Source organism: Eulemur rufifrons, chromosome 29 (assembly GCF_041146395.1).
Source record: "Eulemur rufifrons isolate Redbay chromosome 29, OSU_ERuf_1, whole genome shotgun sequence".
Lineage (NCBI taxonomy): Eukaryota > Metazoa > Chordata > Mammalia > Primates > Lemuridae > Eulemur > Eulemur rufifrons.
Genome location: NC_091011.1, coordinates 89,761,686 through 89,786,779, shown reverse-complemented (window position 1 = coordinate 89,786,779; position 25,094 = coordinate 89,761,686). Strand labels below are relative to the sequence as shown.

The 25,094-nt window shown below is 48.6% G+C and overlaps 1 protein-coding gene across 1 annotated transcript; it reads left to right on the top strand.

Moving 5' to 3' along the window:
• Positions 1-11,668: 11,668 nt before the first annotated feature.
• Positions 11,669-18,296, top strand: LOC138377456 (putative DBH-like monooxygenase protein 2). The gene is made up of 11 exons (XM_069462386.1): positions 11,669-11,956; positions 12,922-13,068; positions 13,591-13,752; positions 14,000-14,083; positions 14,918-15,085; positions 15,276-15,378; positions 15,568-15,734; positions 16,048-16,139; positions 16,419-16,515; positions 16,657-16,716; positions 18,162-18,296. Exons 1-11 carry the CDS (start codon positions 11,669-11,671, stop codon positions 18,294-18,296), a joined length of 1,503 nt encoding a protein of 500 aa, XP_069318487.1.
• The last annotated feature ends 6,798 nt before the right edge of the window (positions 18,297-25,094 follow it).

Below are 25,094 nucleotides of genomic sequence, written 5' to 3'. Positions count from 1 at the left end.
GGCAGGAGTTCTGGACCATGTGGCACGACATTTCCAATGTCTAGCCTCAGAATTAAATCCAAATTGACTCCTTGAATTGCGCTGCGCTCACCTGTCTTACTTCTACTAAACAGAAAGGGTGCTTGAGCAGTTATTTGTACATATCTTCACTGCGACTATTCATAACAGCACTTCTTCCTCTATAGATGAGGATGAAAGACTCAAAATACCTTAGGCTGTTGAAGTTTATGAAGTAGGGATTATGTTCTCTCTAACAAATTGATAATTGACTTATTGAAAAAAGGCCACTCCATAGCCATTTGGGGCACCAAAACACCTATCAAACACACCAAATTAGACAACATGCGCTTTGGGTAAGTAAAAGGAAGTCTGACGAAGAGTGACTAAACGAAAGTATAGGTGAGGGGAGGTAATGCACTTAGTTTCTCCTTGCCCAGCTCTCAACTACCTCATAGATAGATTCTGGTCATTCATTTTGCAGGATTCTGGATGTTTACTTGAGACATGAGAAGTTAACACAATGGTCAAGGTCAAAACAAACACCACATGTACTCAATACTAAATTGGAACTAATTGATTGACACTTATGTGCACATATGGAAATAAAACTCAAGGGAAATCAAGTGTGGGGGGGGGAGGAGATGGTTAAATTCACACCTAAGGGGTATAGTGCACACTAACCGGCTGAAGGGCACACTTATAATTTTGACTCAAACTGTACAAGAGCAAATTATGTAACCAAAATGTGTGTATTTCTGTAAAATTCTGGAAAAAAAAAAAGTATTGGGACGTATGACCTAGCAGATAAACAGGGAATCCAGGACAGACTTTCCTAATACACGTTTGCCCTTTATATTATGCCAGTTGTCCAGGAACTCCATTTCCTCACTCCACCATTTTCCTTTCTTCCTTCATTCTCTTTTTATCTTATCTGTGCTGCTTTGGTTACCATCTGAGAGTTTTAACTGACAGTTTTCATGAGGAGTTTCCTTTGGCCAGTTGACTTAGGGTTAACAAAACAAAAACAAAAACAAGAACAGTTTTAAAGAGTTCAACCTGTGGCTGCTACAAGAGCACTATTGGAGTCATACAGCCCGGTTAGGGAGTATGACTTATTAAGTGCAATTACATACTGCACTTTGCATTTACATGTTTTATTAACTAAAATTTTCTTTCAGGGAGAAACAAGTGGTTTTGAGCTAATTTTTCAGAGAAGCACCTCAGCCTCTAAAGATGTCTCCCAGCTTGAGCTGGTGCTGAGATTTCAATAGGTCATCCTGACATTGCATAAGGCCAGCCGATTCTAGGCAGTGATGCATATGGTAAGGCCGCTGAATTCCATGGGCATCAGCACTCTCCATGGGGCCCACCACTAGCACTGAGGTGACTTCCTTGCTTGGAAAATACATTCTTTTCTTGTGGAATACGTAAGGCATTCAGGTAATTCAAGGAATGTGGTGCTAGGACAGTGGAGATGGCAAGGGAAAGAAAATTCAAATCCAGGATATATCATTTTCAATGATGACAAATAGCCACTCCCTCCATGATGGAAGGGGCCCATCTACCACCACCTGGTAGTAGGATACCTCAGATACAGGAGCACTCAGTACTGTATTGGGCTGAGGTTGGTTATTGACACTGGCAAATTGAGTCTCTAACAGGGATGGTAGCCAGGACAGATTCATAAGAAGTCCATGCTATTCAGCCCTTACATAGGCTCCATCTGGCCCCACTGTTCACTTTGTTTATGAAGCCATCACACAAGCATTCAGAAGGATCAGGAAGAACTCCAGAGCAGACCATCCTGTCTGTCTGATTATTAAAATCTTCTGATAATTAAAATCTTCTGATATGAGAGCATTTTGGTGAGAATTCTTATGGGATGTAATAATTCTCTTGCTCCAAACTGACCCTGAAAAATTCTACTATATTACGTAATTCTTCCCCAAAGAGGTTGTCCCTATTCCCACCATCTTGCCCCTGCTGAGCGTGTGTTAGAACAGAGTAGTAGCCACTCCCAAGAAATTCATACAAGTTCTATATGCTTGGAAAACTCTCACTCTTCTGGGGGAAATATCTCCACTCTCCTATTAAATATGTTTCCTCCTATGGTGGAATGCAGGGAATCATTCCCTCCACTTTGAGGAGTGGGCAGAATCTCAAATAGAGCACCCCAGAATCAAGAGAGAACCATAGCCCACTTGTCCTTGAGAGCCTCCAATCTGATGAGAGAGACAAAACAGAGACAGGAATAACAAACTAATGAAGTATGACAATGAGTCTCTAATAAACTGAGTCATGCACATGAAAATCTTAGGGAGTTGCTGAGTGAATGAATGAATGGACTGTGTTTGGGTTAACCATGGTGGATTACCTGAAAAAAAAAAATGAGTCCATAGCTAGAGTCTTGAGTGTGGGAGAAATGAAGGTACCCTAGACTTGGGATATGAGCCATGCACAGATTTACAGGTGCAATTCTTAAGTGACTATGAGCCTGGTAATTGCCTGTCTTGGTGAGAGAAAGCAGACCTTGTTCAGGAGGTGTCTGTCACTGTGCTAGACTGGCAGTGAGGGATGAAAGCATGTGGCCTGCTGTAGGAGTTTGCTATACCCACAGCCCCCTTGCCAGTGGTTGATGTAGCAGAGGATGGGTGGAGTGGGAAAGGGGAGCAAGTGTGGTTTTTGGAGACAAGTTCTTGTCCAATCATTCAACATGTATCTCCTGAGAACCTACATTTAGCCTTTAATGGTAATTTGAGCCTTGGAAAAGGCTGGGCCAAGATGAAATTGCAAAGCAAGGGAGTAGAGAAAGCCTGTCTTTGGGGCTATCCCTCCTACTCTTGGTTCCTCCTTCCTCATGCACAAAAGCCCCACCATTCTCACGCTTCCTGTGGTCACCCATGATTTGTCACTGAGCTGCTTCCCAGCCAGGGAGTAACCCCATTCAAAAGATCTGGTTCCCCAACTTCCCTACGTCACTTTCCAAACTGTCAAGTTCTATTTTTCATTCCCACAGGTTAATCCTGCCTTCAGGTAGTGAAAGGTGAATTCGTATACAAGTGGTAATAACCAGTCCAATGAATCTATACAATTACTTCTTCAGATATATTTCCGATTTAATGATTGATGGAACTGTAACCCAAAGGAATAATAACAGAATTCTAAATGTTATGATAGAAGGGTAGGAAAGTTATTTGGGGATAGGGCTGTCTCAGAATGACCCAAAATCATGACAGGGAAAGCATGTCTATCCCTCACCCCCTCTCACATACCGAGGCCCCAGTCCCTTTTCCTAGTAGACTGACTGAGGCACCTATTCCCCTCTGGCTCTGTTGAAGCCCAGGACAAGTGCAGGGTGATTAGCTTGGCCCCTTTCCTTACGGGATGCTCGCCTGGCCTGCTGCCAGGTAATGTGCGCATGGACCCTCCTGTGCTCTCTGACCTTGTCTGCCTCTCTTGATGGTATCAACAGCGACGTGAAATGCACCGGCTTTCTGGAAGGAGAGTTCTCTGGTAAAGATGCCTGCTAGGGAACTCTCCTCTGCCCGCCCCCCATCCCAGTAGTATTCAGTATGCAAAGAAACGGGCTAATGAAGTATTGATAGTCCTGGATTTAGAGTCAGAATTTTTGCATTTGAGACCTGGCTCTATCATTGCTATTAGCTACGTGACTTCAGGTAAGTCATTCCAGCTCTTGAGCATCCATTTCCTTATCTTGAAAGAAAAAAAGGTGATACTTGCCTTACAGGTCACTTGAAAGTAATAAATGAAAAAATGAAGTTAAATAAACTTTTATCAGCCTGAAAACAGAAGACTCGCATCACATAGATCAGTGTTTCCTATCTGAATAGGAGATAGCATCATCCATTTGATCTGAAAGCGTTGTTTCCATCTCTACTGTGTGCCAGTCTAGGAGGGCTGGTTTAATCCCCACGGAACCAAGGGTCCAGGCAGTGGAACTGAGCCACAGTTCTTGGTTCCAGTGAGCAGAACCGCATGGGGAAGTCTCCAGAGAGCTCTCAGGGACTGAGGTCCACGGGAACGCGTCAGAGCTTGGGGCCTTCCAACGCCCCAGCCGCGCAGAGGCTGTAGCTGTTCTGAGAGCTGCCAGCAGAGGGCCTGGTGGCCGGGGCCTCTCTGTCCTGCCATCTCCTCTGTATTTAGCAGCCCTGACCAAGGATCCCTCAGAGATGGTGTTCTCAAACACAGGTGCCCTTCCTCGAGAAAGAGGGACCACAGAGGTGTCCAAATGTCCCCAGGGTTCCTCAGTCACCAGGAGGCTCAGACCTTCTCCCCGTCGTGTCCTCCGGAGCTGAGCACAGCTGTTCACCTGCAACGCCTGACAGGGCTGGGAGAAGGCCAGCACCCGTCTGGGAGGACTCTCGCCTCTAAAGTGAACAGAGTTAGTGTCGGCATTTTACACACACAGAAACTGAGGTTCAGCAAAGAAACTTCCCCAGTGCTCATGAGGGGCAGAGCCTGCGTATAAACCGCTGTGCTGTCCAGGCAGAGAGCGTTCGCAGAAAGGCAACAGGGATTCAGCAATGAGGGAAGGGGTATGTATTCTGTGTGTGTGTGTTTGGGGAGGCATTTACAGGTTGAGAAACCCAGCCCACCCCTTTTCTGAGCTTCCAGCATTTCTGCAGGTTTCTACCCAGCACCCCTCTGGGGGTTGATACTGACATAAAAGTACAACATACTTTCTATATGTGTATGTGTATGTGTAGAGAGAAGAGCTAACATTCTGATTCCTGTCTGTGTTCTTTTGCATTGCACTGAAGGCTTCACCTGAATTATTTTGTTCTATCGTTGCAGCAGTCCTCTGAGATGGACAGAGATACTGTCTGCATTCTACAGACACAGAAACCGAGGTTCAGGGAGATTAATAGACTCCCCCAGAGCTCACAATTGTCAGAGCCAAGGTCTGCATCCAAGCCCTGCAGAGTCCGTGGTTAAATCGCTGTGCTATTGAGGCAGAGTGTTCCCCGACAGGCACGTGGGAAACCAGCAGACGGGTCCACTTGCGATTATAATGCAAGAAGCGGGGGGGGGGGGGGGGGGGTCTGGGTGGGGAGGAAGCAGGCCTGGGAAGGATGTCAGGACTGAGGAAGAGGGTGGGGTTATGAGTGGGAACCAGGGGAGTCTATGTGTGTGGTTTTTATTCATATGCCCAAGGAGGGTTTCTCACTCTGTGCTGCAGGTGCATACAGGGTTCTGCCCCAGGTCACACTGGCCATGTGCAGCCTCAGCTCAGTGTCCCTGACCCATGTGGCCTAGTAACCCACTCCAGGAAGGAATATGACCTCGTTATCCCCAGGACTCTGCAGAGTAGCCAGCACTTGTAGTTGCCCCTGTACCAAGTAAAGCTACATTCAGCTTTGCAAACAAACGCTTTACAAGAACTGTAAGAGAGCTTTACTTGGTTGAATCCCAAACAATAGTTCACAGGATTGAATATTAGAATTTGGGTCATGGCTGGAATTATTATACTCCTTGGTTTTCTGTTCCTAGCAATCTGTAAACAATTGATCTCCATGACTCGCTGCATGACTGGGCACGAGCAGAAGTTGGAGGCTTACGTGACCTTCAATTTCAACCATCAAGGACAGTCTAATCGTAGTAAAAAGGGGGAGATGTAGAGGATGTTAGAGAAGGCATCAAAGCCTGGGTAAAGGGACTGTGAGAAAGGCGGAAGACTGGCAGTCCTGCAAACAGGACTTGGGATGTGAATTGTTGTTAGCTTGCTGCACACAGCAGGCTTTGGGATGCATGGGAGAGTGACTGATGTTGGGCCCCTGCCCTTTTCTTTATAGCATTTAGGAATAACGAGAAAATATCAAGTTAATCATTAGTTTGATATGTATTTAATGTGTAACTTTATGCAGACTTCTTTAGAACAATGTGATTGCCATATGACTCCAGAGATTTTATCTGCTTGTTTCTTGCTTTAGACACATATGCTTTTCCCTCTAATAAATACGGAGGTTTGGAGAGGTTCGAGAGCTCTTTGAATGAAAAGAGTCTCTCCTCCTTCAGACTGAGACCGTGGTCTGGAGCATTCTTCATTGAGCCGTGACACTGGTAGAGACGCTGGTCCATCTGGAGATTTTGTTGGTACCAGCTCATCCAGGGGGCCTGGGAATTCCTCAGGATGCAGTGCAAGGCCTCAGCCTGTCCACAGGGCACCCGACCCACCTGGCTTTGCTCCACCAGGCTTGCAGTGGTGTCTGCACACACAGGCAGGCTGGCCGAAGGTAGACAGAGTGGTCACCCAGGAGTAACTAACTGGGCTGAGTCCTGGAGAGGAAGACCCATGAGCAGTGCTCATCGGAGACTGCTGGGAGCAGAAGGGGCTCTTCCTGGGGGTGAGGGTCTATGCCTGGGGTGATGGTGGTATGGCTAGGACTAAGGAGCAATTTCTATGCATATGGTGCTCTGGTGACTGGGTCCCTTTTTCCATCCCTCAACCTCCCGGAGTGGCTTCCTCTACTTGCCATCTGACTGGTACTCCGACAGCCAGGAGCACCCAGCCACACGGATGGGAAGTGGCACCATTCATGCCCCCAGACTCTCTCCAGCAGGGCCATGGGATGGGGCCAGCCAGGCAGGAGAGCAGGACCCCAGCCTATAGGGCGGCAATCAGTGGCTGACAGTCTCAGAGTGAAGTTCCAGAGGGCTTAGCTTTATCAGCAAACTGAATATCTTCTCCTGGAAGCTCAAACCTCAGACTGAAGGTGTGGGAACTTTCCTGCTTCCCAAGCACCCACACACGCTCGCACGGGATCCCTGCACTCCCCATGTGCACTGAGCACCTTAGTGAGGAACTTGGCTCTGCACCCTCTCAACTTTGTCCCGGATGGTCCGAGCACGCCAGTCCCAACCTGCACCTCCAATCCTGACAAGGGATTAAAATAGCTCAGTGCAACCAAGTGGCACTTACGGAATTGAAAGGCCTCTCTTTCCACATGCTTCATGTACACACAGAGGCTGCTGCAGGGCGCCATCGGGTAGTGCGACAATGAACACTCGCCGCCAGTTACCTGTGCTTCACTCTGTGAGGGCAAATGCAAATTAAAAAGGAGACGCCTTTAGGTGAATCCCCAGTAGTGGGATTGCTGGATCAAATGGTAGGTCTGCTTTTGGTTCTTTGAGGAATCTCCATACTACTTACCATAGAGGTTGTACTAGTTTGCAGTCCCACCAGCAGTGTATAAGTGTTCTTGTCTCTCCACATCCATGCCAGTATCTATTGTTTTGGGACTTTTTGATAAAAGCTGTTCTCACTGGGGTTGGCTGATAAAAGTCATTTTATCAAAAAGACACTTGCACTCGAATGTTTATTGTAGCACAATTCACAATTGCAAAGATGTGGAATCAACCCACGTGCCCATCAATTCATGAGTGGGTTAATAAAATGTGATATATGTACACCATCGACTATACTCAGCCATAAAAAATGAATTAGTACCTTTTGCAACAATCTGGATGGAACTAGAGACCATTCTCCTAAGTGAAGTATCACAAGAATGGAAAAACAAACACCAAGTGTTCTCACTATTAAATTGGAACTAACTGATCAGCACGCATATGCACTTATGGAAGTAAAATGCTACAGAAATCAAGCAGGGATGGGGAGGGAAGAGGAGAATTCACACCTGATGGGTACAATGCACACTATCCAGGTGATGGGCACACTTATAATTTTGACTCAAGCAGTACAAAAGCAATCCATGTAACCAACACATTTATGCCCCCATAATATTCTTAAATTAATAAAAAAAAGGAGAGGCTTCATGCTTCTTGTTCCCCTCCTCTCCGTTTTCCTAGAACATTTCCTCTAGCAAACTTGTAACTGCAAGTTCTTCTTTTGTCTCTTGAAATGTGTGTAAATCTTTTTAAAAGCTAAATAAGGTTCTTGCCAGCTTTAAGACCCAGAAAGCTCTTCCTCAAGAACCCAGGAACAATTTCTTTGAAATGTAATCACGAAGGAAGACAGTGGCCCTATCTGCCAGCACTAAGGGGCAACAGGATCCCAACTTAGTGGCATCGCCTTGTACTGAGTTGCAAAACTGCTTCCTGCTATGAATATATAGGAAGTTAATTTTTTTCTTTGGGTAAAGCCAATTAGCAAACGCAAATGACAACCAACCCTAATTACCAAGTGAAGCTAGGATAAAATGTGTGTGACAAATGGTGCTGTGAAGTCCTCTAAGTTGAGGACTAGTTACGTGACAGCGGAAGGGAGGCTTAGCATAACTAGCTGCATTTTGCTTCTGACCCCTGCAGAAATGTCCTTTAGGTTAAGAGCCTCTGCTGAGCTCTGCATGAAGGCTAGAAGAAAGGGGACAACCATTCCTTTTCCAAAAGTAACTCCCAGGGAGATAAGAAAAGTATACACACAAATAACAATGCTATGTTCAAGATTTTTAGGAACATCCTGACCTTTGTCCTCTAAAGTTAACTGGCCAAGAGGAAAGAAGTTTACAACCTCCTTAGACCCTCACTGATGCCCAGATGTCTGCAGTTCTTGGTTACCTCTTGCAACCCAACCTCTCTTTCTCCTTCCCGTATGACAAAAAGGAGCCTAAAGTTCATACTAACTTAGAATGCTTCTTTGGGACAGTAGTCTACCACCTTCTCGGTTTGCTGGCTGTCTGAATAAAAGTCGCTTTCCTTGCCCCAACACCTTGTCTCTCGACTTACTGGCTGTCCTGCAGCAGGTGGTACCAGCTTGATTCGTTACTGTTTATCTTGAGAACATGTGTGCAATGAGCTGGATCCACTTGGTTATGTAATAGTAAGATTTCTTTCTGTCTTTGCAATCTCTTAGCAGATTGACTTTGATGTGCAAAGTTTCATCCTGGTTTAATGCTTATCCAATATTAAAACTGTTTTCTCTCTCTTCTACCCTTATAGAAAGGTTTTCTGGATTGGGAGATGTTTTCCTCCTTTAATTACTTTTAATAATATTTATTTATTTATTAACCATAGTTTATTATATTTCATTAATTTATATTAGTATATAATAATATAATATTTCATTATTTCAATCTCATTTAATTACATATTTAAGTATGTTTTCCCAACAACACATAGTGCCGTCATAACCCAGAAGTGTGACTGGTGGTCTTGACAGCTTCCTGTGTAAGACAGAGATCATAACGAAAACTGGATCAAATGGGACAACACATGAAAAGTTCTTAGAATAGAGGTTGGCACAGACTAAACACTCAACAAGGGTTGGGTTCTATTACTGCAATGGTAAATTTTAAATTCAATTAAAATACAACAGGATTAATAGTAACATTTGTCTTTCATTGCTGCAGTACTCAACTGAGATTAAAAGCACGCATTCTCATAATTTTCTAACATTGATTAAGAGGCCTCATTTTTCATACAGCTCTCAAACCAATAATCTGGGAAATTAGATGTCAAAGGCCCTGTATCTACCATCTCTCCAGCCTCCGCATCTTACCGACCACAGTAAGGAGGCATAGAGGGGTTTAGCAACCAAACTTTGCAGTTTCAAGGTCCAGGACTGCACTGGAGTCAAGCTCGTGCTCCAGGTGTGGCTCGGTAAGTGCAAAGGGCGGCAGGGCTGGCCCCCAGACCCATCTTCCTGGAGAATCCCCATGTAAGGATGCAGCAACTGCCTGGCATCCTGGGGTGGAAGCCAGAGGAGGGTCCAGGAGAGGAGACGCCTGAGTCCTCTGTTGCCACTTCCAGCTCCTTTGTGAGGACCCTCACTCTTCCCCAAGGACAGTGCTCTGGCCGGCAGACAGATTGCAGGATAAGGGATCTGGGCCGTCTCAGTTTACAAGACTGCTTGTCCTGTCTCCCTACTGCCTGCTCCCTCAGCCTTAATCCGCAGGTGAGATTGGGATCAGGGTGTCTCCACGCCCCTGTTATCTCCCTCCCTGGCGTTCCTGCTCCTCAAGGTCAGTGCCTCCCCAGGCTCTGCCTTCGCCCCTTGTCTTGGCCCAGCTCTGGCCCAGGGCCAGGTAAGCCTCTTGCTTCCAGGTGGCTGCTCAGGTCCCTACCTCCTCTGCCAGACCATGGTGGGGGTTGTGGCTGCCTCCTTGGGGCATTTGTTTTCTACCCCACCCTGAGTCACAGTCACGTGCTCAGGGAAGCAGCAAACACACCTGGCGGGTCCTTACCAGCTTTGATGAGCTCAGCAGGTAACACAAAGTCTACACCTGCACTGAATGAAGCTGGAAGCAGATCGCTCCCGCACCTACCCACCCTGACTGGAGCTGAATTCCTGTGTGAAGATGTGGGGTCCAGTCTGTGGGGGAGGCCCCCTGGGCCCATGTCCTCTCTGTTGTCAAGTGGAGGCTGGGCCACCCGGGGGTCAGGTGATGTGATTTCCAACTGGTGTCAGCTGTGTCAGTTACCAGGAGGAAATTACTCTTTAGATAAGAGTAAGACTTTGGTCCCTTCCCTAAGAGGCAGCCATCAAATGACACCAACTCTCTCCTCCAGGACAAGCCACAGTGGAAATGAACGGCTGGGGTCTGGCACCTGTGGGTGCCCGTGACCTAAGGAAATAATGAAAAGAGTGTGAGCCGGGCAGCCCTATGTTCCTGTGCTAGCTCAGCCACTGACTTGGTGGCAGACCAAGCACACTCATATCACCCCTTGGTGCTCGTATTTCCTCATCCAAAATTAAGTGGATTGGAATTTTTGGAAAACTAAATGGATCTAAAGTTTCTTTGTGTTCTGGTGTTCTGATATTCTAATATTCCTTCTGTGCTTTTACTGTTTGCATAACACCACTGCTCTGGCAACTGGGGAGGTTGGGCTAAGCCTGCAGCGGACAGTCACTAAAATGTGATTTCCCTGAAAGGCAACTCATGGCAGGAGGGGTAGAGCAGAAAGCATCCCGAAGGCAAATTCATGTTTATTTCTCATCGTCTCCCTCTTCCTCCCCTCACCTCCTCCCTTCCTTGCTCCTCCCCAAGAATGAGCAGAAAATCAAAGCTGCCCTAGACTTGTCCCTCTGGAAAGCTGATTATGGTTCCCTCACCTCTGAGTGTCCTTCCAGGGATTAGTAGCAAAGGCTCCTCCAGGAGATGGAAATCACAACCTCCCCCCAAAACCCTCCCAGCAACTGCCCTCCTTCCTGCGCTGTACCGGGCAGCTGAAAGGCTCCGTCTACCTGTGCCTCACCCCTGCTGGCACCTCAGTTCAATAGAGAGACAAAGTGGAAAGTGCCCATAAAAACTGGGGTGGGGCATATGCCAGAGGCAGCATGTTCAGTAAGAACATCACGGATTCAGGATGGGAAGATGGGGGGAGCAAAGGGGGTAGAGAGAGAGAGAGAGAGAAGAAGAAGGGAGAAAACTAAGCCTCCTTGATTCTGCAGGGCCCCCATTGGCAGCACACTGGCGTAGGGTTGGGGTGCAAAGTTTGAACATTCACTCCTGAGAATTTCATGCAAGCTCCCTGCTCCAGAGTGAGAGCAACTGCTCTGTACCCTCTCTGGGCACCTCTCACTCCAGAGTTATGTAAGGGGCACCTCTCGGAACCCAGAGGATAATCAGATCAGAAGTGCCCCAGCCTGTCCCTCCTCCATGGCATGGTGCCTGGCACAGGTGGAGGGACATATAAATCCAGGGCTCTCGGGTGTCCATCTGCAGGGGAGATGCTCCAGGCCCTGGGAGACATGGCCTGTGCCCTTCTCTTGGGGCTTTTCCTGCTTCTGGCCCTGGAAGCCCCCTCCCCAGGCAACTGCCTCGGTCCCACATCTCGCCTGCGTTATTCCAGGTTCCTGGATCCTTCCAACGTCATTTTCCTGCGCTGGGACTTTGACCTTAAAGCTGAAGTCATCACTTTTGAGCTCCAGGTCCGGACAGCTGGCTGGGTGGGCTTGGGTGTCACAGATCGCTACACCAGAGTGGGAAGTGATCTGGTTGTTGGAGGAGTCTTGCCTGATGGCAATGTCTATTTTTCGGTAAGTCTGAGGGGTGACTCTGTCCAAGGATGAGTCTTTGTTGGGTTGAGGATGGCTCCATGTCCAGGCAGGATCCACACTTTCCAAAGATATCCAAGCACAATCCCAGGACTTTGGCTGAATGCTGATCTCTCTCTCCAAAAATGGTCCATTGTAGAGTTTGCAATCTAGGTCTTCCACACAGCACATCTCCAAGGCAGCTAAGAGATTGAAACCATTAGGTTGTGAGAGACAGTCTTGCACCACTTACTTGCTAATAGCCCACTAAATGCAAGTCACTGGGGAAAATTCAAAGCTGTTTGAGACACAGTCTCTGTCCTCAATTTCCTTTAAGCTCAATCAGGTAGACAGCAACATGAAATAATCCAATAACAACAGCAGCTGCAGTAACAACAATAGCTCAAAATTGTTATATACTTTTGATTAGCCAGGCATTATTCTGAATTCTTTGCATTTTAAACCTCATAGCTTCACTATGAGGTAGATTATTATCCCCATTTTATAGATGGAGAAGTAGCTCCCTCATCTCCCAATCTCACCCATTCTGAACTCTTAATCACTCTTCCAAACTGCGCTTACATAGGGAAGTGTCAGTTAACAGTATAAGGACAACGTATGTTAAGAGCCACATGAGAGAGGATGAATGGCAGGTGTAGACAGTTCAGAGAATGCATGAGATTTCAAGCATTAGGGGTGCAGGAACATTAGGATTTATGGGGATGAGATTTGAAATGGGAGAAGTAAAGGGAAGTCAGGCGGTGAAACTCCATCAGACATGGTCCATCCGTCTTCCTTGAGAATCCACTCCTTGACGCTCTGCCCTGCCCTAGGAGGAAACTACACAGTAGAGAAGACCTGGGTTCTGCTACTCTAGTATCCTGGGGGAGCTAATGGGATGCCTGTTGCCCCAAAGCATGACATTCAGGGCTCCTGGTTCTTACTCCATGATCTGCACTGGACCCCAGGACCAGCACCTGGTGGACGAAGACACCCTGAAGGAGGACGGGAGCCAGGATGCTGAGCTGCACGGGCTGACGGAAGACGCTGTCTACACCACCATGCGCTTTTCCAGGCCCTTCCGCTCCTGCGACCCCCATGACCAGGACATCACGGTAAAACAGGGAGGGGTGAAATGCATTTCATCACAAGCAGCAACTCCTTTTGGGGAGGTGTTGTCGCCCCCAATCAGGCAGCCAGTCACAGTCCCCAGGACCTCTGTCCCTCTCAGCCTTCCCAGGTGCTGTCCCAACCGTGCCACACCTAGAAACCCACAGGCCCCCTGCAGGGTGACTGCCCACCATCCAGAGCCCACCCCACCTTCCCCAGGGTTTCTCTCTCGAACAATCCTACCCAATTTCATTGAACTTTAGAGTGTTAGGACTTAAGAGTCTAGCTCAACCCTTTCTTTTCACAGATGTGGACGCAGGCACAGGGAGGGAATGCAAGAGGGGATGTGACTTGCTCAACGTTACCAGCTAGCTAGCCTCAGAGGCAGAACTAGAACCTGACTAGTTCTCACTCCCAGTCTGAAGCTCCTTCCATTCCGCTGTGCAGACATGAGCGAGTGGCTTGTGCAGGTCCTCGGGTGCAGGTGTGTGCGTGGTGCTGCCCCTCAATACTCATGGCACCCCCAGGGCGACACAGTGAGAGTGCTGGCTGCCTACGGCCTGGATGACACTCTGAAGCTGGATCGGGACCGTACCTTTGTCAAGTCCATCTTCCTGCTACAAGTAGTCCACCCTGATGATCTGGACGTCCCCAAGGACACCATTATCCATGACTTGGAGATCACTGATGTAATAAATCCCCTCCGCCCCACCCAGCCATCTCCAGCTCCCGCCCCATCTCCCCACTCCATCCAGAGCCTTCTTTTGCACCCTGTATTCAGCACATTCCTTGGATGGAGGTTACTTGGACTCCCCTTGGTGCCCCAAGGACTGCCAATCTGACCCTAATGTGAATCCCCTTCCCTGGCCCGGCCCTTCCCCGGATTCTCTGGGAGCCTCACTCCCACCCCGCTCAGCATCTGTGCCCCCTCCCCAGTTCCTCATTCCAGAGGATGACACCTCGTACGCCTGCACGTTTCTCCCTCTCCCCATCGTTAGCAAGAAGCATCACATCTACAAGGTACAGCAAACCAAAGAGGGGCCTTGGCGAGGCAGGGGGCGGCGCTCGAGCAGAGCAGTGGGCACGGTCAACTCCAAAGGATGGTGTCTGAAAAACTGTTGACGGCAAGCTGTAGGGAAGTGGCTGGGAAAATGGGAACCCAGGCAGGCTTGGTGGACATCGTAGTTACATAACTTCCTGAGCCCAGAACTATAACTCCCAGCACTGTTTTATTTCAGCCCCACATTGCAACAGACATGTTGATGAAGGTTACGGATCAATAAGTGTTTGCAAAGAACAAAGCAGAAGCCCCACCCTGGCCCCAGGATTGTGCTCTCTCAGCCCAGGGGAAGTAAGGCAGGGAGGGGATATGGCCAAGGGCCGCCAGGGGCTCAGCCAAGTCTGGCTGAAGTGAACTCAAACTTGCTCACCCAGTTTTACATTTGAGGGATTTCAATTTTGATCAAATAAATAAAAATAGGATCTGTGGCAAATGTGTGGGAGCCATTTGTTCTTTAGAATCCAAAAGAGAATCCAAAAAGGTGTGGGTACTTGCTCAGACACACAGAACTGACTGAGGTTACCAGGGAGAGTCAGAAGTGCTGGGATGCCCCCGCTGGCTTCAGCATGCTCTGCTCTCTGGGAAGGGGTTTAAGGAGTGAGAACTGAGAGGAGTCAAACAGAGTGGGTGGGACGATGACAGCCTGGGGAACAAAAACAGAGAGAAGGAATGAAAGACAAAGAGACACAGAGAAATGGGGAACGGCACAGTTTTATTTGGGGAAAAGACATGGGGAGAATACAGACTTGACACAGAAGGTCTTGACTACGCTCTGCTCTCCTTTCTCTGCCCAGTTTGAGCCCAAGTTGATCGACCACAACGAGACGATGGTGCACCACATCCTGGTGTACGCCTGCGGCAACGCCAGCGCTCTCCCGACTGGCATCAGCGACTGCTACGGGGCCGACCCTGCCTTCTCCCTCTGCTCGCAGGTCATCGTGGGCTGGGCTGTCGGGGGCACAGTGAGTCCTGTGGTGGGGGACACACTGGCTAAGCGGGTGCATGTTGTCGGGCAACGGGGGTAGCAGGGCTGGTGAAGGACCAAGGGACAGGGAGGTCTGGAATGAGGGCGAGAAAGCAGGGGTGGGAGCCCTGGATCCTTGCACCTAGTCCCCAGACCCTCTTGCTGCCAAATCTCCCTCCCCCCAACAGAGTTACCAGTTTCCAGATGACGTGGGCATCTCTATTGGGACCCCCTTGGACCCTCAGTGGATCCGACTGGAGGTTCATTACAGCAACTTTCACAACCTTCCTGGTGAGCGTCCAGAGGGTTTATGGAAGGGCAGCTGGTGGAGCTGGCTAGTTCCCTTAGGTCTTGGGAACGTGCTGCAGGATGCATACCGACTTCTTCTGGTCACGGCCCCACTCCAGCTTTCTGGGGCCTCTTTCTCTCCACATTGTGACACACCATCCTACCTTCTGTGACTGTGCCTTTCTGCACCAGGTGTGTACGACTCCTCAGGGATTCGAGTGTACTACAGCTCTCAGCTGCGCAAATACGACATGGGCGTCCTCCAGCTGGGCTTCTTCACTTTCCCCATCCACTTCATACCCCCGGGCGCTGAGTCCTTCATGTCCTACGGGCTGTGTAGGACGGAGAAGTTTGAAGAGGTGAAGCTGGGAGGGAACAAACGCTCCGTGCTCCCCATCACAGATCTGGTCTGAATCGCAAGCCCTCGCAGACGTGAGAATGCTCACAGCCTGGTGCTCAGGAAATTCACTCACATGACTCACACAAGGGAGAGAAGGAGTCAGGGCTTTGGGGGCAAGGGGAGTGGGGCAGGAAGAGGGGCTGGGGTGCTCGATAAGAATTAAGGGGGTGTCAGTCATAAGAGGAAGATGGCGAATACCAATGGCAGAAGACCAAAAAGCAGTTCAGGATGAGAGCTCTTAACAGACCAGGTGTGCCTCCTCCCCCTTCCAGATGAATGGGGCCCCGGTGCCTGACATACAGGTGTATGGCTACCTGCTGCACACCCACCTGGCGGGGCGGGCTCTGCAGGCCGTGCAATACAGGTAAGAGAAGACCTTGTTTGAAGGTTTCCCTTCTGTAGGTGGGAATAAATTTTAAGAACAGCTACTTATTCTGCAACATAAAGTCATGCTTAGTTGAGAGTAAGGAGGAGCTAGAACCATCCCTAGAGTAGAGGTGAGTGGAATAAGGCTGTAGAAGAAGGAGTTCTTTGTTCATTTTTGTGGACAGTCTGCTCACAGAATGACCCCACGCGCTGCATCTTTGGTCGACTCTCTCGACTTCACCTTCTTACTCTGTCTTCTCCCCTTCTTTCCCTCTAGAAATGGAACACAACTCCAAACAATCTGTAAAGATGATTCCTACGACTTCAACCTGCAGGAGACTCGAGATCTACCTGCCCGGGTGGTGATCAAGCCGGTGGGCGTCTAGGGAAGGCATGGCGGGGTCGGGGGAGACAGCATCAGAGCTCATTATCGTCAGCCAAGAACGTTCTCAGGCTCTCAGGCCACGGCAGCCCCTCTGTGTCTTACTCTCAGCCTTCTGTTCCGTTCCAAACAGGGAGATGAGTTGCTGGTGGAATGTCACTACCAGACACTGGACCGTGACTCCATGACTTTTGTGAGTATCTCTCTCCACACATGGGCACCAGGACCACAGCCCCAGAAGAAAGCCCCACCCCTGGCTTTCCAGCGACCCTGAGAATTCCACTGAAGCCCCTTCCTTCCTCCAGAGCCATTACCCACTCACACGGGGCCTTTCATGCTCTCACACTTCGCCACACCTAGGATGGGTACAGGATCCCCGACATCCACGTCAGCAACTCACTGAGACCATGGAAAGGGAGCATGTCACAGTGGCTAAGAGCATAGGCTCTGGGGCCTCCCTCCCTGGGCTTCCACGTCACACAATCATTTAGTAGCTTCCTCACCTTAAGCAAGTGATTCAACCTCTTTGTGCCTCAGTTTCCTCATTCACATAAGAGTAATACCACTTCCATCTCCTAAGATTATTGTGAGAGTTGGTTAACACATACAAAACACTTAGATCATTACCTGACTGGTAGTAGAGGCTCAATTAGAGTCAGCTATTGTCATTATGGTCACGAGGAAGCCACCCAATTTGTGTATCAGGAGTGGTTCGGTGCTTGTGGGATGCCAAAGGGGCTGCATACTATTGAGAAAAAAATATTTAGCCCTACAAATGATTATAATACAAGTTAGAAAGTGATATATGTCGTATGTGGGGAAAGAGGATAATGCATTAGGGCAATTCACAGGAAAAAATAGTAAGATTCTACTACAGCGAACTGAACGTGTACTATATGTGAGTGCGTCCCGCTTTAGACACATAGGATGGGGAATACCAGAGAGGAGAAAGACTGAGAAAGCCACGTGTGAAAGGAAAGCACGGAGTGTGCATGAAGACCAGTGGGTTGGTTAGAAAGTGAGGAGTGGGAAGAGATGTCTGAAGAAATGCACTGGGAATGAGGGGGATGAGGGGAAAGAGCGCTCAGGCAGGGCTGAGCCTGTCCTACCTACATCTCCAGGACAGCAGGGCTTGACGCTGTAGCTCTGTGAATATCCGCCAGGTAAACAAATGGAATGAATGAATTTATTATACAGAATAAAATAATTTGTTCAACGATAATTGACTATTGTTTAATGGACTGTTGAAAGCCACTGGAGGTTTCTGAAATGGAAGATGACAAGATGCAAAATGTGAACGTTTTGGCAGCATTACGGAGGTCAGACTGCGACTGGGACAGGTGGGCGACTGATGCCAGCTGGGAGGCCGATAGTCTTGCCCAAACCCGGACAGCAGCAGTGGAAACACGGCCAACAGGGCAGATATATGGGAAGGTTCTTTGGAAATAATATCACTAATTGTCCAACAATCGGGGGTAGAGGAGAAGATACAGCGGAGAGCTGGCTAGACATTAAGGGACAAGGCAAACCGTGTCGCTGGTAGAAACACCACCTCAACTGTTTTCCAGCCGCCTAGTTCCCCTCTCTGCATGCCTTTGTGTCTTTGTCTCTCCATCCTGTCTCTCTCCTCTTCCCCAGGGAGGTCCCAGCACCATTAATGAGATGTGCCTCATCTTCCTCTTCTACTATCCCCGAAATAACATCTCCAGCTGCATGGGGTACCCCGACATCATCTACGTGGCCCATGAGCTGGGGGAGGAGGCATCTGAGTGAGTCATCCGGGATGATGGGAACCTCTCTCGTGCGTGTGTCTTGGAGGGACCTTGGGGAGGGCGGGGGAAGGAGGAAAAGGAGACCCGCCCACCTCCTCCTAGGCTAGTGAGCTAGGATTCCTCAGGGACTGCCTGACCAGCCCCTGCCCACCACACCTCTGCCTCTGTCAGTGTCTGACTCTGAAAGCTCTGACGCAAGACAGGAATTTTATGGGATTTTTCACATATCAGCAAGGTCATTCAGAGGAGCGGATAAAAACTGATCCCTTGGAGTCAGATCACTTATGTTCAAATTCGTCTGCCTTTTCTGCACGCCCTACTTGACCCAGTCAAAGACAGAGTTTACTTTCAAGTGATGACCCTTTATTATTGGAGGGTCTGAGACTCCCCGAGGCTCCCATGACAGCTCTGAAACTGCTTGCCAAGGAAAAAGCGCACATCTGTGCGGATGCACCTCGTTTCATACGCACTTTCAGAGCATTTGCAGGTTCCCCAAAGTCACTGCATCAACCTTCTTGGACTCCGTGGCACCCAGATAAAAACCCCTTCCTTAAAGAGTCAGAAGATCCTCTGTTTCATTTTTTTAAAATTCTCATCTTGAGTTCTGATGATATTTCTTTTCCTGTCAAATTCATAAGGATTGTCTCATTGAGCCGTAAGGCATCCTTTATGGTTTATGCTGACGCGGAACTGATGCTAGCAAAAACAAGGGTACCCCACACGCATTTTGCTGAAGCTCTATGTCAGCCCTAAACGACCGTCTGTTCCCCCTGCCCTGATCCTACCGCCCTCGCAGCTCCATGGAGGGCATGATGGCCATGAACAATGTGGAGTGGACCCCAGAGAACATTAAGAAGGCGGAGAGAGCCTGCAAAGAGGCCAGGCAGACGGTGATAATAAAGACCATTGACGTGAGTGTCCCAGGACAGACCACCCTCTGGAGGTGGGTTGCTGCTGCTCCGGGTGGGTCGTGGGTGCGGTGGGAGCCTCGCAGGCAGCCTGTGATCTCCGCGAGGGCTGGGGATGACCCACGAAGGCCGCAGGAAGGAAAGGGGGCTGCTTCTACCTTTGCCTCTTTCTTCCCTCTCCTGCAGGAGGTGGTGGAAAACACAACAGGCTGGATCCCGGACATCATCCCTACTCCTCGGGGGCCCTGCTTGGAGTCCTCTGGAGGCAAAGTGGAGCCCCAGGATAAGACCCCCGCAGGCTTCAGAGCTGCACCGGGGGCCCTCTCGGGCTCCAGCGCTGCTGCCCCGAGGCGCCTGCCCCTGGCGTCCCACTTGCTGGTGCAGGGCGCCCTCTCCTGGCTCCTGGCCAGGCTGCAGACGGGAGGCTGATTCTGCCTCCTACACACGCAGGGCCTGTCTTCTCAGCCTCCTCTTGTCAGCAAACACAGAAACTACCCCGTGCTTTGGGCCCCAAAACGTCCCCTGTCTGTGCCCCTTCTCATGACCCAGGCCATGACACTGCAGGCCTGGGCACTGCACGTGTTCCATAAGGGTTCTTCCGTGACGAGCTCTGCAAGCCAGCCTTTATGGCCTTGGAACCACCAGTGGGACCGCGTATTTTCTGACCAAGTCTGGCTCCAAGGCTGAGGGTGGCTGAGGGATCCACTCTCTGGGCATTCTGGAGCCCCGGCTCCCTTAAGAGGATGCCGCAAGGAGGAAGGGGCGAGGACGCAGAGGGAGCGCCCGCCCTGTACACCTTCCTCAGCCCACTCCTGGCCCGGAGGGGGCTTCTGGTTTTCTTTTCTTCTGATACTTTTGCCTCGCCCTCCCTGTGAGGCGGAGGCAGCAAGCCGCACGTGTGGTGGGGGGCGAAGGGTGATTTGCGAAAGGGAGGGGCTCTGCTTATAAGGGACAAACTCAAGACATCACATTAAATAAAACTCGACTTGCTTCCTGTTGCCATCTCTTTCCCTTGGGGGACAGGCAGCGGGGCAGTCCCTTGAATGGCTCAGCATAAGATATCCTGAGGGCATTTGAGGACCTGGTTGCCTAAATGCAACATTTAATGCACGTCCCTTGCCTTCCTCACCCATTTCTCTACTGTCAGATGATCTTTGTCACCTTGTCAACGCTCAGGCCACCAGGTGTCAAAAGCAGGCAGGCTGCTGTAAGCTCCGAGAGCAGGTAGGACTGGGTGGAGAGAGACAGTCCTTAGCCCAGGAGCCAGGGAAGGCCAAGAAGGCTCATAGGGACAGGGAAGTGACCAGATGCAGATGGTTCGTGGAGTCAGGCTGCGGTTTGCAACCATAGTTTCCAGGAAAGGCCAGTGATGGTGGCTGCCCTGAGAGCTTCTGGGGACATTTCTGTACTTATTCTAAGCTTGCAAAGCTCAGCACCACCCTCTTCTTTTGGGATTTAAAGTCACCAGGCTAGTCTATGAAGGGCTCATTGTTTGTGACCCCTACTCTAGACAGCACAAGGTGTTGAGAAGGATCTTAATCCCCTGCAGAGCAGGGATGTGGACTCAACAAACACCATGTCACTGCTCAAGGGGCCTAGCGTGGGTCCCACAGCCCAGCCCTGCTTCCTGGCAGAGCAATACCTCTGCCCTGGGACTGGTGCGGTACACTGGGGACACGGGAGGCGGGGAGTCCATGACCTTTGCTGTCACTCCCCAGAGGATTCTGGATGCTCCACTCTGAGGTTCTGCAGAATCCTGTGTTCACACTCGGCTCCTGGGGCCTCAGGGTTGACTCTTCCCAGTGATTAGCGTCATTTCGGGCCTGATTTGAGCAGGGAATGTGCTGTCCCAAATCAGAGACGCTTCTCAAAGCTCAGGATTATGATAAAACCAGGCTGTGTTCACTGTTGGTCTTTTCTCTTGTCACCATTCAAGGGAAATGGAGATTTTTCTTTTAGGAAATAGGTAATAACCCTAAGGCACTTGCCCGCTATTTGAGGTCAACAAAACACAGTTGATTCCTGAATAACACAGGTTTGGACTGCACAGGTCCACTTACACGTGAACTTTTTTCACAACCAAACGTGGATTGAAAATACAGTATTCACTGGATTCGAAACCCACAGATACAAAGCACTCACTTTGTGTATACTAGGGTGTCTCAGGGCCAACTGTGGGATTGACTATGCACGGATTTTGGTATCCCTGGTGGTCCTGGAACCAACGCCCCATGTGTACTGAGAAGCGACTGCACTTTCTACGGCATGAGGAAACACACATAAACGTGACATCTAGATAAAAACTTACAACAACCTCAACAAACCACTTCTCCCCCTTTGCTTTATCCAACTGACATTTCTACGTGTGACTAGAGGGCTCCCCAAGCAAATTCTTTCAGCCTCAATCTTTTAGGTAAAAATACCCTGGGGAGGGCGGGGTTCAGATGCCATCCCTCAGTTTGTGCTGCAGCTTTGCTCCTGGGCCGCCTCTGGCAGGTTCAAGCCAGCTGGGCAGACATCCTGGGTCCTGCAGCCAGAACCTTCCACTGGCCAGGTCGTGGCCCAATACAGCTCCATGCCCAGCTACTCTCTCTGGCCTTCTTCATGTTCCTATTTAGCCTCCTCCCTCCCATGTCACCTCCCTCCATCTGCTGGTCTCCGCGTTATTATTATCTCATAAACGCACATCTGGACTGAGCACCCTCTGTGTGCTTGAGCCAAGGTCAGGGGCAGGCACTACTCAAACGAACAGGAATGGGACACGTGCCCCTCTGCCCTTGAGAAGCTTCAGGCAGGTGCCTACGAGCCCACAACAGCCATCTTCTCCTTGGGCTCACACTGTCCCCCATGGGCCTTTCCTGGTGCCACCATATTGCTTCCTCTCCTGACTGCCTCAAGAAAGGAACTATATTTACATCAACCTATAGAGAGTGACAGACGTCTATAGTTAAAAGGGGTGTGTTCATATGGAACAGAGGGCTCCCATGAATACCGCTGGGAAAATGTTTTAAAACATTCCCACAGATGGTGGGAACCTGGCTTAGCTGCCTTCGAGATCCTTTCCAACTCAAATGTGTTGTGAGGATGGTTTCCTAACCGCCTAATTATCACTGCAGGGAGACGACAACTTCCTCCAAGAACATCCTGTCTGTCATTCCTCATCCCTGAGGTTTCTGACATTACCTTGGCTCTGAGTGACTCTTTCTACCCCTTTCCACCCCACCTCTCCTACTCAAAATACTATTTTGTAGGGTAAATAGCACTTTTTTCTGTGCTTCCATGGGACAAGACAAACCATAGGCAAATGCTCACAGTGACTCTGGTCTTTCCTGTGGATTAAGAAGCTTTTGTATTGAGCTCTAAACCACTAAAATTTGGTATATGTATACAATGGAATGTTACTCAATTATAAGAAATGACAGTGATCTAGCACCTCTTATATTTTCCTGGATTGAGCTTGAGCCCATTATCTGCAGTGAGGTATCACAAGATTAGAGGAATAGTCTACACATACACTCGCCAACAAATTGGTACTAACTGATCAACACTATGGTGCTCACACAGTAGTAATATTCTCCAGGGATTAGGGGGTTGGGGGGCAAACTCACAACTAACAGTCACAGACACGGTGAGCATTGTAGAAGGGAAGGGCATGCCTCTAAACCTCGCTTGGGTGAGGCAAAGACATAAAATGTAGCCAGAAGATATTTGCACTTCAGTGTTTATTGCAGCATTATTCACAATGGCTAAAGTGTGGAATCAGCTTAAGTGTTTATCAAGGGACGAATGGATAAAAAAGATGTGGTGTATGTACACAATGGAATATTATTTAGCCATGAAAAAGAAGGAAATTATGTCATTTGCAGAAACATGGATAGATCTGGAGGACATTATTTTAAGTGAAATAAACCAGGCAAAGAAAGATAAATATTGCATTTTCACACTCATATATGGGACCTAAAAAAAATTGATCTCATGGAGGTAGTGAATACAATGGTGGCTACTAGAGATTGGTAAGGGTGGTGGGAAGGGGTAATGAAGAGGTGTTGGTGAAGGGGTGATTTTGTTAAATAGAAGGAAAAAGTTCTAGTGTTCAATAGTGCAATAGGGCAACTGTAGTTAACAATAATTTATTATATTTCAGAATAGCTAGAAGTTTTCAAATGCTCCCAACATAAAGCAATAATAAATGTTTCAAGTGAATCATGTCCTAATTACCCTGATTTGATCATTATACGTTATATGCTTGTATCAAAATATAACATGTACTCCATGAATATGAACAATTATTATGTGTCAATAAAAAAGAAGCTTTTGATACAATTTCAAATTTGTAAAAAAGTTTCATGAATTTTCATTGACCTGTTACCCAGATTGTTTGCATTTTTCTTTCCATCTCCCTCTTTTCTTCTTCTCTCTTCTCTTCTTCTCTCTTCTCTTCTTGTTTCTCTTCTCCTCATCCTCCTTCCTCTCTCTCTCCATTTCTTTCCTCCCTCATTCATGAAACTAACAACTTAGTTCCCTCTCCCTGTTTGCTGGAGTTCTCTGTGTCTAAGTTGCTGCTACTACTTGGTTGGCTGAGACTGAGCAGGAAAGATACCGGGTTCCACTCACTCAGGGGCTCGCAACCTGACTGCGTGTTAGAATCACCTGGTGATGAAGGTCAAACCCAGGCAGTTGTAGGTTATTAAATCCTCCAAGTGTTTCCAATACACATTCAAGATCGAGGACCACTGAACTAGAAGTTCAAGTGTTCTTGACTAGTCTTCTTTCTGGAGGGGACAGGAATCCCACTCTGGCCTCACACATTTAAGCCATAGCACAGGCGGCACGGACCAGAGTGGACACCAGTGAAAATGAGTCCTAGGGGTCCCCTGATCTCCTGTAGTTAGAATTTTAGTTGCTGGACCATGAGGATATGTGGGAATCTCAGAGAAGGGGCACATTCAGAAGGCTCAGGGAAGTGATTGTTACCAAATATCACTCAATAAAATAAATAGCAAAGAAAGAAAAGCCTTTCTTATCAGTAGATCTCTGAGGAGCCAAACTTTATCTCAGTACCAAGAAATATGTTTTTAAAATTCATACTGTCCCAAAATTCGATAAGCAACCTTTTGAGGAAGAATTGAATCAGATGCTGATGAGACTGGAAAGAGACGGTGCGGAGGAAACCGTTTTATGAGGCAGAAATTTTAAGCTGCACAGGTCCTGAAGTCTGTTTCAACTCAGCTGTGCTTTTATCTGGACATACACTGGGAACAAATTTGTGCTGCCTTTATATTGCCAATTTTCTCTCTGACTAGTCATCTATTTAAATAATTCAATAAAAGACTAAAATTTTCTCAAGTTGAAATTAGAAATATATATCTTCATAAAGGTCACAAAATTGTTATAGTCATAAATTATAATTTCCCATAATCTTCAGTTTAATTTAAAATTAGAATATCTCGTACTGTTGTTATAATTACCACATGACAAACACCTGGCCTTGGGTGACAGCAATTGCCCACAGATCTTCAGGCATCTTGTGATGCCCAGGTGAGCCCCCGCCTGGGCTGAAACCAGCCTTTTGAGGTTTGCCACTGCCCAGGGCCACCCGGAAACTCCTCCAGCCACGGGAAGCGGGAAGTTGCCGTTTGCTCTCCTGCTGTAGGACCAATCCACCTCGTCTTGCAACTCTGTTCACTAAATCCGCATCCACAAAGTATGCCTCTGGGATAACCTAGATCTGGAGGGGCCACCCTGCCCTGCACAGCCCAATCTGCCCCGTCTCACACCTTCCACGGACGCCTTCAGCGATCAACAAACTCGATTACTTCTCTCAAAGTGCCGACCACCTCCTTGTGCTAACTGCAGGTGGGTTGGTGCCCTCCCCGCTCCCCTCGCCAGCT